The sequence below is a fragment of the Phacochoerus africanus genome, chromosome 15 (assembly GCF_016906955.1).
Source record: "Phacochoerus africanus isolate WHEZ1 chromosome 15, ROS_Pafr_v1, whole genome shotgun sequence".
NCBI lineage: Eukaryota > Metazoa > Chordata > Mammalia > Artiodactyla > Suidae > Phacochoerus > Phacochoerus africanus.
The window spans coordinates 135,524,947-135,543,304 of NC_062558.1; the positions used below are offsets into that span (position 1 = coordinate 135,524,947).

Here is an 18,358-nt window from a genome sequence, read left to right on the forward strand (position 1 = left end):
AACTCTCCAGGACAAGAGTGCAGACGCTGAAAAAATAAAAGGTATGAATTCTGTGTTTTACGGGAACAGCTTCGCAGAGAGAGACGTTCATCTACGTGGAACCTTCGGAACGAAGCTGTAACACAAATGCAAACACTCGCCACACGTACTCCACACACCGAGTCAGGCTTTCACCTGGTTTAGGACAGACTTCCGAAGCTCGAGATCCATTTCTGAGCCGTCTCGGCAAAGTCTACAAATAAGATACAGAGCCCTGCACGGGTTACGAGATCAACAAATATTTCCTGAACTCAGAAACAGTAGACTTGTAAACCATGATTATAACGTCCTGAAGGAAGGAGGTTAATGAGGCATTAGAGTGAATAATCACTGTCTCCAGGATAAAGGGCTATTGTTTTTTTGGAGAATGGGATCATTAGTCCCATATTCCATGCCGGTTCTATTCAAAGTGCTTGTCGGTGGCAAGATAAGGAGCTTGTACCAGAATGTAAATCAACTAACTACTTCCTTCCAAGACTGCAGAAGTCTTCTAGAAACTGAACAGTTCGGTTAGTGCTCGAGTCTGTTTACATTCTGACATCAGCTCCTCACCACACTGCAAACCAGTCTCAGGCTGCGGACGCACACCGGTCTGAAGATCACACTTCGAAAAAAGAATGGCTCTATGCGACTAGTACTAATGATAACGGCAGTGATAATGACGATGATTCTACCCATGAGCCTTTATAGGGTGCTGACTGGGTGCCAGATGCTACAAGCACTTACACATTTTATAGGGCTTATTTCATTTAAACTCTTAAGGACCCCACGAGCGTTGACTTTATTATTTCCATTTTTCAAATGAGGAAATGTGAGCCTTCAGAGGTTTAGTTAATTTATCCACGAGCTTCTAGCAGCTCATCTGAGGTACAGCAGGTGCCTGAAGTCCTGCAGTCTGATCTCAGCTCCACCCCAGGTGAGTGGACAGTGTTTGCTTAACCGGATCGACCCACTCTGCCTCCTGACTGCGCTGAAGAACACGGGCTCCCACCACCGCCACACTGTGGGGGGAGAGGTCGGGCAGGGCACGCTGGGAAAAACACAGTAAAACCCAAAACGTGCGGTTCTTTTATGGAACGAAAAACATGGTTGTCATCACCCACATGGAGTTACAGTCATATTTAACGTGCAACCTCCATTTCCCAGGCATGCTGTATTTTAACTGAAACAACAGGTGCCTTAGCGTTGCTGGGACCATGAGAAGATTACTCCTTTGCTCGCCCTTGTTTTCACGGCTCAGAGCTCCCTGAAAGCACATCCTGCTGGTTTCTAGTATCTACTTAAAACTCTTCTTGAACAAAGTAAAGTAAAAATAGGGAATTTATTTTTAAAACCTTAGTTTTAGCCTTCTAAGGTTAGCTTTAAGTAAGCAAATTAAATTAATTGCCTATATTAAAACACTCAGAAAATGACTCACTTTTAACTCCATATTGGTTTATACTAAATACAGCTTGCACAATTATAACCAATCTTACAGTTAAATTTTCAAAGCCTACATTCCACTGGTAATGTGTACATACAGAAAGACTTTCCAAGCTCAACCAATGCTTATGTATCATAATAATATATCACTTGCCGCATATAAGTTTGTAAAGCAATTGTTTTCTTAGAACTTCAAATGGCTGGGTCACTCAGTGCTTTTCAGTATTATTTTGATCTTTTTTTTTTTCTCTTTTTGTCTTTTTAGGGCCACACTCATGGCATATGGAGGTTCCCAGGCTAGAGGTCAAATCAGAGCAATAGCCGCCGGCCTACACCAGAGCCACAGCAATGTGGGATCCAAGCGTCTGCGACCTACACCACAGCTCATGGCAATGCCAGATCCTTAGCCCACTGAGTGAGGCCAGGGATCAAACCACACAACCTCGTGATTCCTCGTCGGATTCGTTTTCACTGCGCCACGACAGGAACTCCTGATCATTTTTTTTTTAACTGAATAATAGTCTAAAAACTAATATTTGAGTACAAGCAGCGTCAATAAAGTATGCTAAAATATTAATGTCTAGACAAATATTAGCTTGACTTAATATTAATAAGGCTAGTTAGATATCTGAGCAAATGCGAGAGAGCAAAAAAGAAAAAAAAAAGCTGAAATCTAAGGAAGAGGTCATTGCTGGTCTCTCCAAGGAAGCCAACATATTTATTTTACCTCCAACACATACAAAAATGAACTTTGACCCATCTTTTTTTTTTTTTTTTCAAAGACAGTGTTTGCCTAAGGCATCCTTGTACCTCCTGAAGCTACAGTTTACTTAAATTGTTTCTCCAAAGGGAGATTGTGAAAAACCACAAGTATCAGGAACTTTTCTTTTTCTGTTAACAAAGTAATAGGTGGTCATTTTGCATTAACTTTAGTAAAACAATCGTAAGTCAACAGACTCCGACAGGCGGAGGGACATGTAATTATTCCAGGGAATGCTAATACATGAGCCTCCAGACAGCAGGGATTCTGTTTTACTGGTCTTTCCAGATTTTCAGCTTACGTTTCCGGTCACTCCTCATCAGGCACCCTGGGTTCCTCCACCGCATCCCGCTCCCAACACACAGTCTCTGTGTGCCCAGAGCTCCATGCCTGACCCTCCTCTCCCCCACATCACCGCCCTGGAGAACCTCCTTTGCATTTTAACTTCAGTTGCTGAAGCGTAATCCCAATTCCTATCTTCACCTCCGTCTTCTTTCTTTAGTTCCAGATGCACATGTCCAACTGCTTAGGGGACAGCCCGACTTAGAGGACAGGCCATTCCAACGTTAATGTTCAAAGCTGAATTCAGCCTCTCCCATTTCTTACCCTCCTGCAGAAGACAGACTTCTGTCCTGCCTCGTGCTCCAGATTCAGCAACTGAGGGAACAATGCCCCGTGGGTGGGGAGCTATTCGTGGCCGCTCCCTGCCTCCACCCCCACAACACCCGGGCTGCCACCTCCACCTCTCTCAGGGGCCCCTCCTCTTGCTTCCCACCACCCCCTTGGGCCGCTTATCATTTCTTCACGGGATTACTGCAAGACCCCCAACCTGGGGGGTTTTTGCCTCTAACTTTGGCTCGCCAGCAGTAAGTCCTCCTCAGGCGGCCAGCGACTCCTTTCACATGTAAAAATGATCATGTCACGACTCAAGCGCTTGTATCACCGTCACGCTCAATCCTCACTCCTTGGCTTCTTCCTGAGTTGGCCTGCAATTGCCTCTCCAGCCCCCCCTTCCTTCCACTCCCTTCCCTGAGTTTTGCTGCTCCAGCCACAATGAACTATGGCCTAGAGCTGCTCTGCCATGTGCCCCCGTGCCTCTGCCCAAGCTGACCCCTGCCTCAGAAGCCCTCCAGCCCTCACACGCGACCCACCTGGTCACTTCCAACTCCCTTTATGAAGAGCAACTCCAGCAGGTACCCAACACACTGCAGAAGCTCAAGATGCCTGAATCAATTAACAACCCCGGGCATTCAAGAAGGTTTTCCCAATATATAAACAATTTTCAGTCACATCATAATCACTTTTACTTTATTTTATTTAATGTCTTTTAGGGCCGCACCCTTGGCATACAGAGGTTCCCAGGCTAGGGGTCGCATCAGAGCTGTAGCTGCTGGCCTCTACCACAGCCACAGCAATGCAGGATCCGGGCTGCGTCTGTGACCTACATCATAGCTCATGGCAATGCCGGATCCTTAACCCACTGAGTAAGACCAGGGATTGAACCCATGTCCTCATGGATAACAGTCAGGTTCATTAACCCCTAAGCCACAACAGGAACGCCACATTTATTTTGACTCTTACAACCATTGCAGGTTTTATTATCTTCAGTTATCAATAAGGAAGTAACAGCTCCAGACTTTGCCAAGGTAGCAGAGGTATAAACTAATGCAATCATCCCCGACTAAAGGCTTATTGTCTATTATTATCCTACTTAAATTATCAGGTACACAATGGAAACTCACTATGAGCTAAAAGGAATACAGAAGAAGCCTAAGTCATAGCCTTAAAACATTTAATCTAATCAGAAGCATAAGACCCATACACAAAAAAATGACAGAAAATTCTGTAAGAAAGTACAGTATAGGGCTAAGTGTCAAACTGTGGGATGCCCCTAGCAGGAAAGAGAAATGCATTCAGTGGGCCCTGGCCTATTCTGGAACACTTTCCAGCCGGGGCTGGGGGAGTGGGTAACAGTTCTGTAGCCCCATTACAGTACGAATGATTAGAAGGGCCGGGAAATAGGTCTTCCTTGAGTCTGACAATTTGAGTACAGACCGTGACAGGTCTAGAGGACAGAAAGGAAACAGCAAAAATGGGCATATAATTGTTTTCTGCCTTTGACTGAACTCTTAATGCGCTTCAGAAAATAACAGAGAAAGAGGAAAAAATGCCCTCACACTGGCAAAACAACAAACGAAAATCCAAAAACAAAAAAGAAAACTTTGTCTGGCTTATGAAAATAAGGCTTAGGAAACAGAAATATATTCATCTGCCTTCTCGTCTTCTTTCTTTTTAAAATGATCCTACTTGAATTAAACCATGTTAACTTCCTCCTGGAGTTATTTTTACTTTGACTTCTGATGTGGACAAGAGTTTAAATAAGTAAAGGAAAGGCTACATCCCTCTCTTGGCCACCTAGTCATTCCTGGTGACAGAACTTTGGCTTGCTACATTTAGTTAAGCATTAGCAGAGTAAACGATAATGTAACTACTCTATCAGGTGATGAGCTTGGAAAATTCTTTAAAAAATCAGGACCTTATTTTATTGTTTTTAACTTGATCACCAGTAACACCCTGAATATGCCACCGAAAGGAAACTGAAAACAAAGTCGTAGAGAAGCCCCCAAAGGAACAACCAATACATTCACCATGCATCTCAAGCCCTAGCCCACTAGCAACCCTCTGATCTCAGTTTCCTCCAAAAACAGAGTACATCCAACTTCTCTAAAGCTCTCACTCATTCGACAGACGTTTAACCAGTACACTGTACGAGGAACTGGAGAAAGAGAAACTGAATATTGTTCCTGCCTTTGACATTTGCGTACCTTTCCCTCCCTCATTTTCACCCCTCCCTGCTCCCAGTCATTTCTTCCACAGCTACACTGCCACTTAAAATCAAGTGCTGCTTTTCACAGCTGCCAAAGTCACCTACTACCTAAAATATTCCACTGCTAAGACTTTCTCAAAGTCAAGTTCAGAGCTACAGATAAAATTAGCCTTCTGGGCGTTCCTGTCGTGGCGCAGAGGAAACGAATGCCACTAGGAACCATGAGGTTGCAGGTTCAATCCCTGGCCTTGCTCAGTGGGTTAAGGATCTGGCATTGCCGTGAACTGTGGTGTGGATCACAGATGCGGCTCCGATCGGGTGTGGCTGTGGCTGTGGTGTAGGCCGGGGCAACAGCTCCAATTAGACTCCCAGCCTGGGAACCTCCATATGTCTCAGGTATGGCCCTGAAAGGACAAAAGACCAAAAAAAAAAAAAAAAAAAATTAGCCTTCTGTAGGACCATAAAGTAGTCACTAATGCGTATCTCCATTTTTCCAACCTTGAAATCTGCCTGCACCTGCTAAACTCTGGAGTCCTTGTTATTTTGGCATGAACATCTACACGTTGCTTCTTCTGTCTAAATACAGATGCCTAATCCTGTATTATGTGAGAACGTTTTTCTCCTTTTGCCGTTAATAAAAGCCAAGTTTCTATCACGAACTTGTCACTTTGACTCTGATATTATTAACACACATCATCATGTTCTTTCTTGGATGAAAAGACAATTCATGATTCTGCTAATGATGTGAAAACTAGAGTTTGAAAACACTGTACCGCCAAGGTACTGTTGACCTTAGTTGCCTTCCGTCTAAAAAATCCATCCCCTGTCTCTAAAGGATCAGGAATGGGTAGTTAAGGTCCTATGAAGTGTTTTCTTTCCAACCTGAATTTATAACTTGAATATTTGAGCTCATGAATTACGGCTTCTGTGTATATATCACACTGCTTGTCAACATCCACATATAAACCTTCTTGCTTTGACAATTAATCTGAAAAACTCCCCATATACTCCGAGAGGGGAAAGCCTAATTTGGTGGAAAGTAATAAATGTCCCTCTCCATCCCAGAATATATGCTTCTCAGGTTCAATTAACCTCTGAACGATTCTCTTTCTAAGAGGAAAGTAATTCTCCTTGGTGTCCTTGTCATCTACAGAGTGGGAATCTCTCTAGTGGCAAAGAATGAGTAATCACTTACATGACCCAAAAAGGCCTCATCTTTTCATTTCCCTCCAGTACTGTCTAGAGCAGCGGGAGGAACTGATCAAAGGGCCATAATCTCCCGACAGGAGCACAAAATCAATCAGGCCATTTTCCTTCCCCCTGCGTTTTCCGTCTCATTCTTTTTCTTCTCTCTTCTCCATTTTCCTCTCCGCCTCAAGACTGTTTTTCTTAACCTATAGCCCCCTCCCCGTGGTTTGCATTTTTACAACCTACCAGATAAAAGCCCTGGTGATCCTCCAAGCTTCCTTAAAGCACCACCTGCAACAATGTTTTAAAAAGCAATGTCAGGAAAGCCTATGGTGTGGGAGAAGGTTACACTGGTTTCCCTACAAAGTTTTGGTACAGAACGTGTGGGCTCATTCCACAACTCAACCGAGAACCGGGAGGACCGAAACACACACACACACACACCAACGACCTCGGAGGACCGAAACCACACCCCCCCAACGACCTCAACCGGGAAGAGCCGACCCAGGCCCACTGCCTGAAATGGGATACTCGGGACGACAGTGCAGTGTGGGGCGGAGGAATTCTCCCGGGTTTCAGGGTTCAAGGGACACAGCTGGCCCGCTGCTGCGTGCAGGGGAGGCTCTCACCTGCTTCGCGCTGCCCTAAACGCGGCAGGAGTGACCCCCTCCCCCCAGGGCGGGGCCGACGCCCCCGGGAGCCAGGGCCCCCAGCTCGGAGGGCGGCTGTGCCCGGGCTCGCTCCTCCCGCCGAGACGCGGCTCCGAGGTGGGGTGAGGAGGCCGCCGTCTCCGGGAGCGTTTCGGAGGAGTCAGAGAGGGGTCGTCGGGGGCAACGGACCGGCAGGGGCCCCGAGGCGGCCGCAACAGGTGCGCCTCGGCCGCCCTCCCGCCCTCCCGCCGCCGGCCCGGCCTTTACCTGCTGCGGCCGCAACCGCGTCCGGGGACGGAGGCCCAGGCCCGGCCGCCCTTTCCCGCAGCGCAGGCCGAGCTCGCCGGACGCACGGACCGACGGACCGGCGGACCGACGGGCGCCTCGGGTCGGCGACGGAGGGCCTGCAGGCTCCCACCCCGAAGGCGCGGGCACCGGGCCCGCCGGGGGCGCGAGGGCCAGCAGGGAGGGCGCGACCGCCCGAGCAGGCCTCTGGGGCAGAGAGTCGTCAGCCGGCGACCGGGCCGCCACCCTCGCTCGGTGCCCCGGCGACGCGCGGGCCCTCGCGCTCGTCCGCGTTGCCGCGCGGCTTTTGGTCCCTCCCTCTCGCCGTCCTTCCCTCCTCCTCCTCCCCCGCCCTCTGCGTTGTCAGGGCAACCCGAGAGACGCCGGCCCGGGAGGAGAGGTGTTAGGAGGGGCGGCCGCGGCGCCGGGGGCTCGGCCGGTGGCGGCCTGGGAGCAGCTGACCATGGAGCCCCAGAGTAAGGCGGCCGGGGCCGGGGCCGGGGCCGGGGCGGGCGGGCCTCCCCGGACGGGTGTGGGTGCCCCGCGTGCGGCTCCGCGGGCTTCTGACGCTTTTGACATGGAAATACGGTTTCCCCTTTGCACTTTGGTCTCTTGGAGAGAAGGGGGCTAAATCCAGCAGAGTGGGTCCGCCGGGGGCCGGGTGGGCTCGGTAGTATGGCCGGGAGGATGCAGCGCCCCCACTGTGGTCCTTCCTTAAAACCCCCCAAACAAATCCCTTTATCGTTACTGTTACTGTCACTGTCATTATTGTTATTATTTTAGTTTGGTAGTTAGTTGACTCATTAATTGTAAATAGCCATTCTGCTTCTCAAATATCAGCAATTGAACATGAAACGAGGCTAGGTCTTGTAATTATTAGAAGAGATCTCTGTCCTCCTCCCAGTAGTCGGAGATCTGGAGAAAAAAATTTTTGAGCTTCTTCCAAGAGTGTTTAATTCGTTGTTAGAGATTCTACGAGGTAGGCTTGAACACTCAAAAAAAAAAAGTGACGATTTATTTTTCTCTTTCACAGATTGTTTTACAAAAGGTGGGCAGTCTGGTGTTATCAGATCTAACATGAGCTTTAAATAATTGTATTTTTAAATAATATTATTATTTAGACCTTTCTAGGGACATAGTGCTCCTTCCTTCTTTCCCAAGCTGTTTTATTGCTCCTTCTGCTCGTAAATTAAGAATAGTGTTTTATGGAGTTCCTGTTGTGGCGCAGTGGTTAACGAATCCAACTGTGGGTTCAATCCCTGGCTTTGCTCAGTGGGTGAAGGATCTGGCGTTGCCACGAGCTGTAGTGCAGGTTGTAGACGCGGCTCGGATCCCATGTTGCTGTGGCTCTGGTGTAGGCTGGCAGCTACAGCTCTGATTCGACCCCTAGCCTGGGAACCTCAATATGCCTCAGGAGCGGCCCTGGAAAAGGCAAAAAGACAAAAATAAAATAAATAGTGTTTTATGTGGAGACTAGACAGACTTGAACCTTATAAAGAAGGGTGAAGTTTGACTCTCACAACCAAATTGTCTTTTCTTGCACAACTTCAGAAATGGAAGTACTCAGACCAAGTCCATTCTCTGGAGGATAAGCTGACATTATTAAAGGCCATTTGTTTCCAAGAAGGCTTTAAAGGCTTTTTTCTTTCTTTTAATTCGTTTGCTGAGGAGAAGGCTTACTAGTTGAGAGTCACAGTTGTTTGTGTTGGTTTTATACGGTATCCTGTCACTTGCACTCGTAACTCTCTTGAATCTACATTTTCTCTAATCTATTGAGAGAAATTTAACTTACAACAATACTAAAATTTGTATCATGTCAAACTGATGCCAGGATATGTATATCCTCTGGAAATAAAAGTGTAATGTTTTTTAAAAACAGCAACTTTAGGAGTTGTGGCACAGCAAGTGATGGATCTGGCAGCAGCTTGGGTCGCTGCTGTGCCATAGGTTCAATCCCTGGCCCAGGAACTTTCACACGCCATGGGAGCAGCCAGAAAAGAAAAGAAAAAAAAAAGCAACTTTATTTCTGCAGATTTATATTACTGTTTAAATGTGTAAACTATAAATTTCAGGCCCTTCAGCACTCAGACTCACTGCTCGCTGGCTCGTTCGTGGTGGCTCATTCGAGGTATCGTTATGTTGCAAACACTGTCCTGGGGTGGAGGGTTGGACAGTGAGTAGGACAGTGTTTGTTTTGGTTATCCCTAGAAAACTGAGCAGAGACTTGCCCGAGAATGACTGAAACCTCCCTGGGGTCTGAGATTGGGGAAGAAGAGATGGGAAGAGGCTTCCGGCAGGAAGCAATAAGAGGCCTGCGGAATGAGCCAGCAAAGAATGAGGGAAATGGATTCCGGGCAGAGGTAATCCCTTGGGCATGGGCCCTGCGACCCGAGCGCAGTGTGGGTTTGAGGCTCAGAGGAGGAAGATGGCTAAAGCTGTAACCAAGAAGGCCAGGGGTGTGGGGAAGAGAAAGAAAAGAGACAAGGCTGGAAAAGTGAACAGAAATCAGATCCCGGAGCTTTGTTTAACTGTGAGAAATTTATTTACTCCACCTACAAATTACACATTTATAGTTCATCTCACTGGATTTTGTAGTGGAAAATATCTGTTAAGTAATCTATGCCTGGAGAACAACTCTAAGCTTACTCTTCTCTCCATACTCTCAAATGCTGTTACCAGTTTAAGTTTAGACAATTCAAACAATAACCATTTACCTTAGGCAATTTCTTCACAGTAATAAACACCATGTGTCTCAGTGGTAATGAACCTGACTGGTATCCATGAGGATGCAGGTTCGATCCCTGGCCTCGCTCAGTGAGTTGAGGATCCCGCCTTGCCATGAGCTGCGGTGTAGGTCACAGAATTTAAAATTTTTAAAAATAAGCCATACGCCATAACCACGTGGGGTTCCTCTCACTAATACTATGTTGCTTTAACAGTTGAGAAAAAAAATCAATGTAAATCACATTAAATTCGGAACAAGCATTTGATGGAACCCAACCCTCCTCCATGATGACAAATAAATAATACCTTAGCCAATGAGGAGTAGAAGGGAACTTCCCGAATCTGATAAATGGGTGGTTTTGCTCTGGGCCAGTTTAGCAGCACTGAAGAATCCCCCCAGAAGGCTCTTCCCTTTTGAGCTCTGGTGACACCCGAGAACCTGTGTGAGCTTTAGCGGGGGAGGTGAAGCAGCATTTCCCATTTTGTTTTCTACGCTCTCCAGGATGGCACTGGACCCCAGGCTCACGAGGTTGTTCGTGGGCTACTCCCCTTGATGGTATGAAGCAGCCACTGAAATTTTGCCAGCTCTCCTCCTCCGGTTTCCTGGAGTGCCGAGTGTGGCACGGGTACGGCGCCACCGAAAAGGTCGCTGGTTTCTCTTGCAGATGGTGCACATCCCTGACGTCGGGCGTAGCGAGGGACAGACACGGGCGCCCCTTCGTCCTTGCAGGTTCCAGGTGTTCCTGATAGGCTCCAATCTGTCCCTGCTCCCCCCCCCCCCCCTTTTCACTCCCAGCTTCCGTCCCCACCGCTGGCCACACCCACTTGGAGCAAACTCAGACTCCGCCGGAGTCCCAGAGACAGGTCTCACTGGACATCTCCACCAGCTCCCAAGGTTATTTAAGTCTAATCCCTCTTCTAGACCCCTTGTCCTATATGCCTCCCAGTGGTTCTGCATTGATATATAAAAGTGGGATCCGGAGAACGGAACCTTTAGGATTTGTTTTCTGAATTGGTACTGGGTTCAGAATTATTTCTTCAATCTCATTTGATTTGAAGACATTGATGACCCAAAGGGACACTGGAGGTCCACTGCTTACAGTGGCAAAAACAAGGAATTAACATTTAAACCGGGTGTCTATCATCACATCCCATAAGAGGCAAGGCTCAGGATAAGCAAACAGCTGCTGCCTTAGAACTCTTTAGTAAAAGTAGTATGATAGGCAGGTTAGTTTCTTTCCAGAATTTCAGGAAAGACAATGACGAGACCACATGGCTTCCCCACCCAGCTTTACTGAGTTGTAATAGACACGTAACATTGTGCAAGTTTAACACTTATAACAAGTTTAGCACTTATAACCCGATGATTTGCTACACTTAGCAACTGTGAAACTATCACCATGATAGGTTGAACAACCCCTCTCTTACCTCCTGTAATTACCTTTTGTCTGCATGTGATAAGTACATGTAAGAGCTATTCTCTCAGCAACTTTGGAGTAGACAATACAGCCAGTACTGTTAGCTGTAGTCACGGGGTGCATTAGATCCCCCAGATTTATTCCACTTGAAGTTTGTATTCTTTGACTGCTATCTCCCCATTTCCTCCACCTCCCAGCCTTTGGTAACCATTCACTTCTCTGTTTACATGAGTTCAGCTCTTTTTGCTTCCACATCTAAGTGAGATCATGCAGTGTTTGCCTTTCTCTGACTTACTCTACTTAGTGTAATGCTCTTGAGGTCCATCCATGTTGTTGCAAATGGCATGACCTCCTTCCTCCTCTTGGCTGAATACTATTCCATTGTGTGTATGTACCACTTCTTTAATCATTTGTACATCAGCAGACACTTAGGTTGTTGCTTGGCTCTCGTGAATAATGCTGTAGTGAACAAGGGAAGGACATGTCTTCAGGATCCTGATTTCATGTCCTTGAGATACATACCCAGAAGTGGGATCGCTGGACCGTATAGTAGCTCTATTTTTCATTTTTCTCGAAAGCTCCGCATTGTCCTCTGTTTTTGATAGTGGCTGTGCTAATTTAGGTTCCCACCAAGAGTGGACCAGGGTTCCCCTTTCTCCACATCCTTGCCAACACTCCTCTCTTCTCTTTTTGATAATAGCCATTCTGACAGGTGTGAGGTGGCATCTCATTGTGATTTTTGACATGCATTTCCCGGATCATCAGTGACATGAGCTCTTTTTCATGTATCTGTTGATCGTTTCTTTGTCCCTTTGGCAAAATGTCTATTCAGATTCCCTGCCCTTTTTTTTTTAATTGGGTCATGCATTTTTCTGATACCGAGTTGTATGAGTTCCTCATATATTTTAGATATCAGCCCCTTAACTCATAGATGGTTTGCAAATATTTGTTTCCCATTCTGTAGGTTGCCTTTTTCATTTTATTGATTGTTTCTTTTGCTGTACAGAAGTTTATTAGTTTGACACAGCCCCATTCATCGATTTTTGCTTTTGTTGCTTGTGCTTCTAGTGTCATATCCAAGGAACCATTGCCAAGGTTGAGGTCTAGGAGCCCTTTCCCTGTGTTTTCTTCTAGGAGTTTTACAGTTTCAGGTCTTCATTTAAGCCCTTAATCCATATCAACTTAACTTCCAATGGGAAAATTGAACGTATACGTATGTATCACTTACATCATGTTAGCATAATAACATGCTAATAATAATGAGTCATAATAAAATGCAGATACAATACCTAAGAGGGAGAGATTAATTCTGAGTTGGTTTGGAGGAGGGTAAACAGATAGGCAGTGTTTATAAGAGGTGGTAACATCTGGGAGATGTTTTAAAGAACAGCTACATGGATGGGCAGCGAGTGGGTTCCAGGAAGAAACAAGGAGGCAGGAGAGTGTGAGAATGAGGGGACCCTGCCAAGAAGGTGAGGCTGGGGCGGGGTGGGGCTGACAACCTGGAAGGGAATGGGGTCACAGCTAAAGGAACTGGCGCTTGGCGTCTAAGAACAGGAATGTCTCCTCCTTTCTTTCTGCCTCTCAGGAGAGAAATATGCCCAGAGTCGGGGCGAGGTCCCAAGGATAAGCATCTCCAGTTGTGTCCCTGGCCTGCCCCAGCCCTGGGGGTAGGGAGATGCGCAGAACACGGCTGTGCGTTGTTTACTTGTTAATGAGTCTGCACCGCCTTCTGCGCTTAATGAGTCAGTCAGCTCATTCTTGGACGATGCTTAGGCACAAACCCCTCTGGTAAACGGGTTGGTTAGTTCAGTTCCCGGGTGTGTCTGGGCAGGTTCCCCAGACTAAGCAGGTCATGACAGTGCTTTGTCTTCCTGTCGGGAGGAGGTGAAATCCAATTGTCAGGTATAGGCTTGGTCAGGGGATAACGCTGAGCTCTGACGAGACACACCATCAAGTTGTTTTGCCCTCCTGGCAGCTGGCTCAGCATCCAGAGGTGGGGATTACACGGAACCTTAGTATTTTTTTTTGGGGGGGGGGGTTTGCACCTGCAGCATATGGAGATTCCTGGGCTAGGAGTCGAATTAGACCTGCAGCTGCAATCTACACCACAGCCAACAGCAACACCAGATCTGAGCTGCATCTGTGATCTACACTGCAGCTTTGTGGCAACCCTGGATCCTTAACCCCCTGAGAAAGGCCAGGGATCAAAGCCACATCCTTATGGAGGCAATGTCATGTCCTTAACCCACTGAGCCACAATGGGAACTCTGAACCTTAGTATTTTACTGGGGATTTTAAACTACAGCAATTTAAAAGGCATCACTTTGAATTTTTTTAGTTTTAAACTTGATTTATATAAGCCTCTATTTCTTGAGGATAACATTTGATTATAACCTAATTGATAGAATTAATATCTTTAGAATCTAAGACTACATGGCAAAAAAAAAAAAATTGCTACACAGACTTTTAAAACCATTCCTGGGTTTAAGTAATTTATTACTCTTACATTCTTACCAATCTCTCAGATATTAATGAACAAGTACTCTACTGCCATGCAGAGATCGTGTTGGGTCTAGGATCTGGCAGTCCTTGGTATTCCAAATAAGCCTACCTTCCTCTTTCCTTAATTTTACTGGATAGAGGGAGACACTTAAAACACCTCCTTGAGGCTAATGAAGGAAAGGAAATGCCATGCTTGTAAGTGGCCTGACATTTCTAATTTAAATTAGAAATGATTTAAATGAGCTTTACTCAAAGCATACTTGTAAGAGGCACTTCACATTTCACGGGTGCACAGCCCTTTCCATTGCAGAGTAAGATAGCTTTCATTTCAAGCCCACCACAATACTCTTAAAGAAATGAAATGACACAAGGCCCAGGTGTTAACAGCAGTGCTCTCCAGTCTGCACATGCTTGTCCGGGGCTTGTCCCACGTCAGGCACTGGGGACAGAAGGACAGAAACCAGATTTTAAAAATTAACAAGAGAATCGTGACCGTGGCGGAGAGTAGAGTCACAGAGGGAGGAGCCCGACCCTCTTTAGGGCGTCATTCAACAAGGAGGACTGACATTTAACCTAAGACCGGAGGATCCTGAGTTCCATCTGCCAGAGCAGAGGAAAGAGCTTGATGTGTTCAAAGGACTAAAAAGGCTGACATGCCTGAAGCACACTGTATCCAAGACCTTACATGTGGTGGTTTGGAGAGGCAACTGGATAAGAATTTGGGAGGCCTCTCGGCGAGGGAGGGAGGCGATCTGAGGTGTATTTTGAAAAGCTCACTCTCACTCCCCAGGTTGGGGGAGAGGAAATCCAGAAATCCATCCGTAGAGTCTCTGATCCTGGTTTAGGCCAGATGGTGGCCTGGAGTCACAGTGACCACAGCAGGGAGGTGACTGCAGCAGGGAGGGAGGGAAAGATACTCATTTGGGGTGTATTTTGCACCCCAGTAACCAGGCAAGCCGGCATAACTAGGTAGTCTGGCAGGCGGTGAGTAAAAAAGAGGAGTTAAGGATGACACGCAGAGTCCCAGCTGGAGTCATTGCGAGGATGGTGAAATTTCGTCCTGTGTGGGGAAGACTGGGGGAAAAAAACAGGTTTGGAGAAAGAAACCTTCCATGCCTTTCAGGGTATGCCTCAGTCTCTTAGTCATGGTTATAACTTTGATCTGCATGTAGCCTTTCTTTTTTTTTGGTCTTTTTTTTTGCCTTTTCTAGGGCTGCACCCGTGGCATATGGAGGTTCCCAGGCTAGGGGTCGAATCGGAGCTGTAGCTGCCAAGCCTACGCCAGAGCCACAGCAACGCTGGATCCAAGCCGAGTCTGCAACCTACACCACAGCTCACGGCAACGCCGGATCCCTAACCCAGTGAGCAAGGCCAGGGATCGAACCCCATGGTTCTTAGTCGGATTTGTTAACCACTGAGCCACGACGGGAACTTCCATGCAGCCTTTCTTTTAAAAGGTAGGTGTGTATCAAGAAACTGCTGCCTTGCCTAAACAAGGCCCAGATTTTTTTATATAGGGAGGGCTTAGGGGGCAGGCAGCAATATGGTTGTAAGTGGCAGCCAGGGGCTTTTCTTGTTGCTGCAATTGATATATACACATATTTTATAACTCCGGATCATGAGAAGGAGGGTTAAAGACCCCCAAAGCTACCCTTGGTATTGCCACTCACTAAAAAATTAGGGAAGTGACAGACCTGTTGAAATTAAATATTTTCTTTTTTTTAAAAAAAGTATTTGGGAGTTCCCGTCGTGGCGCAGTGGTTAACGAATCCGACTAGGAACCATGAGGTTGCGGGTTCGGTCCCTGCCCTTGCTCAGTGGGTTAAGGATCCGGCGTTGTTGCCGTGAGCTGTGGTGTAGGTTGCAGACGCGGCTCGGATCCCGCGTTGCTGTGGCTCTGGCGTAGGCCGGTGGCTACAGCTCCGATTCGACCCCTAGCCTGGGAACCTCCATATGCCGCGGGAGCGGCCCAAGAAATGGCAACAACAACAACAACAACAAAAGACAAAAGACAAAAAAAAAAGTATTTGATGTGCATTTTCCATGTTGCTTCATATATATAGGTTATCTTTCCAACAGCATCATTAGTTTAGGAAGAAAATAATTAAAGTTGTTAATGTAGAAACCACAAGTCAAAACCATTCTGAACAGCCCAGGGTTGTGAAGTAATTTAATTCGCCCTTTCCCTGAGGGGTCATTTCTTGGATCATTGACTTATTCCGTAAAGCAGTGGTAGCCCCTGTCGCCCTTTGCCTGTCTCCAGAGTATGATCCAGCTGTGGGATCTGAAGGGTGTATGTTTATTGGATTTTAATGACTCAGTTAATAAAGGTCAATCCTAAGAGTAATAGAAACCCAAGTATGTGGAAATAGAAAGGCTAAGACTGACTTGGGGGTTATTTCTAGTAATTTCCTTGGGGCTGTCCTTAGATATGTATTTAATCCTTAAAAGCAATTAAGAAGAAGCCTTCTCTTTAATTAATTTACTGATGCTATAATCAACTACACTTGTAAAATGCTACTTGAAACCCCTCAATATCAAAAGGTACCATGTACCCACCTGGCTGAAAATATGCTAGGTGATGTTGGCATAACAATGTAATATAGTTAATATAATACCGATGACAGCATAATGCAGTATTTGTTAATATCACAGCCATAGTATTCGCCAGTACCTTTGAGAGAATAAAATAGTAACTTGATTCTCAGGTGACATCTGGTTGGGTATGAATCTTGAAGTTAGGAGGGACCTTGAAGTTCATTTAATCTTGTCCTTTTAGGAGTTCCCGTCGTGGCGCAGTGGTTAACGAATCCGACTAGGAACCATGAGGTTGCGGGTTCGGTCCCTGCCCTTGCTCAGTGGGTTAACGATCTGGCGTTGCCGTGAGCTGTGGTGCAGGTTGCAGACGCGGCTCGGATCCCGTGTTGCTGTGGCTCTGGCGTAGGCCGGTGGCTACGGCTCTGATTCGACCCCTAGCCTGGGAACCTCCATATGCTGTGGGAGCGGCCCAAGAAATAGCAACAACAACAACAAAAGACAAAAAAAAAAAAAATCTTGTCCTTTTAAATATTTGCTAGCAGCGGGTGTGTTTTGTTTTTGTTTTTGTTTTTGTTTTCTTTTTAGGGCTGCACTTGTGCAATATGGAAGTTCCCAAGCTAGGGGTCGAATTAGAGCTGTAGCTGCCGCCCGACACCACAGCCATGGCAATGCCAGATGAGGTCCACAGTCACAACCTAAGCCCAGCTGTGGCAATGCTGGATCCTTGACCCACTGTGCTGGGCAGGGGATTGAACCTGTGTCCCAGGGCTCCCAAGACATCACAGATCCTGCTGCACCACAGAAGGAACGCCATCCAATTTTTGTTCTTTGTGGAATTATTAGTGTGATACTCGCTGGAAGCAGAAATTGGTCATTAAAATTCGAACAGAAGATCTTTAAAGAATTTAATTCAAGAGAATTAATCAGAGCTTTCAATAATTTTTTCATAGCCTTCTAATTTTTTTAAGACCTGAAAACATTTGTAAAACATTTAATATATTAATCCAGCAACATTTCCCATCTTTAAATCATTCAATATGTAGTTAGTAAGTGAAAAAAATGAATAAAGTTGATAAATGATATCCATGTCTTCTGGTTTGTGATCAAATTGCATAAGTCCTAGTTAATAAAGATAAATTGAAACTTCAGTAGATGATATTTTTGGTGCTAATTCCTTGAAGATTAAAAGAAACCTTTATAACTATTTTAGGTACATTGCAGAGAAAGTATTTTTGAAAAAATTATATGTCTCAAAAATAGAGTAAGGCCAAATATAACTAATAGGATAGCTTCTCCAGAGGGAAGTGGTCTCTGCTATCTTTTAAGATTTTATATTTTAATTTGGTTTAGAGTGTTCAAGAGGAGTTCCGTTGTGGCTCAGCAGGTTAAGGACCTGAAATTGTCTCTGTGAGGACTCGGGTTTGATCCCTGGTCTCGCTCAGTGGGTTAAGGATCTGGTGTTGTGACAAGGTGCGGGTAGGTCACAGATGTGGCTCCAATCCAGTGTTGCTATGGCTGTGGCGTAGGCCGGCAGCTGTAGCTCTGATTTGATCCCTAGCCTGGGAGCTTCCATATGCCTCGGGTGCGACCACTTAAAAAAAAAAAAAAGAATGCATTTAGGATATTTCCGGAGTTGGCTAGAAGTGTTGCTTCAGCGTTCTTGAGTCTGCTCAAAGGCTGGTGGTCTCCTCTCTCTGCTGACTTGCTTCCTCTCTGCTCTGATTTTGGGATAAGGATATCACTAGGTCCCAACTCTGTGTCATCAGCTCTAACTGCCCAAGGAGAGATTGAATTTTCTTTCTTAATTCTGATTCTTAAAATCTCAGGGCAGGATTCTTATTAAACCAACTGTGTCGATCCCTGCCCCGTCCCGGAAGGATGGAGGGGAGGATGTCCTTGAGCAGGAAAGGCTGCAAGGATCTGGATGAACGTCAGGGCGTCGTCCGCCAAGGAGACGGCAAGATCTTCTTCTTATTTCTATGCTTCCGTAGAGGTCTCTCAG

At 46.2% G+C, this 18,358-nt stretch overlaps 2 protein-coding genes across 5 annotated transcripts in view; one reads left to right on the forward strand and one right to left on the reverse strand.

Annotated features, from left to right (window-relative positions):
- Positions 1 to 7,390, reverse strand: part of DHX32 (DEAH-box helicase 32 (putative)) — a 54,137-nt gene extending 46,747 nt beyond the window's left edge. The window contains exons 1-2 of one of the 4 annotated variants that reach the window (XR_007132446.1): positions 7,154 to 7,390; positions 6,483 to 6,527 (exon numbers count right to left, since the gene is read on the reverse strand). The gene's annotated coding sequence lies outside the window, so the exon portion shown is untranslated. Of the gene's footprint in view, positions 1 to 2,827; positions 2,864 to 6,482; positions 6,528 to 7,153 lie in introns of those variants that run through there. The other 3 variants (XM_047762554.1, XM_047762555.1, XM_047762556.1) reach the window with 3 other exon arrangements.
- Positions 7,391 to 7,539: 149 nt separating this feature from the next.
- The window catches only part of FANK1 (fibronectin type III and ankyrin repeat domains 1), a 111,297-nt gene continuing 100,478 nt past the window's right edge, over positions 7,540 to 18,358 (forward strand). The window contains exon 1 of the mRNA XM_047762560.1: positions 7,540 to 7,647. Coding sequence (XP_047618516.1) covers positions 7,635 to 7,647 — 13 coding nt within the window. The 5' untranslated portion in view covers positions 7,540 to 7,634. The remainder of the gene's footprint in view (positions 7,648 to 18,358) is intronic.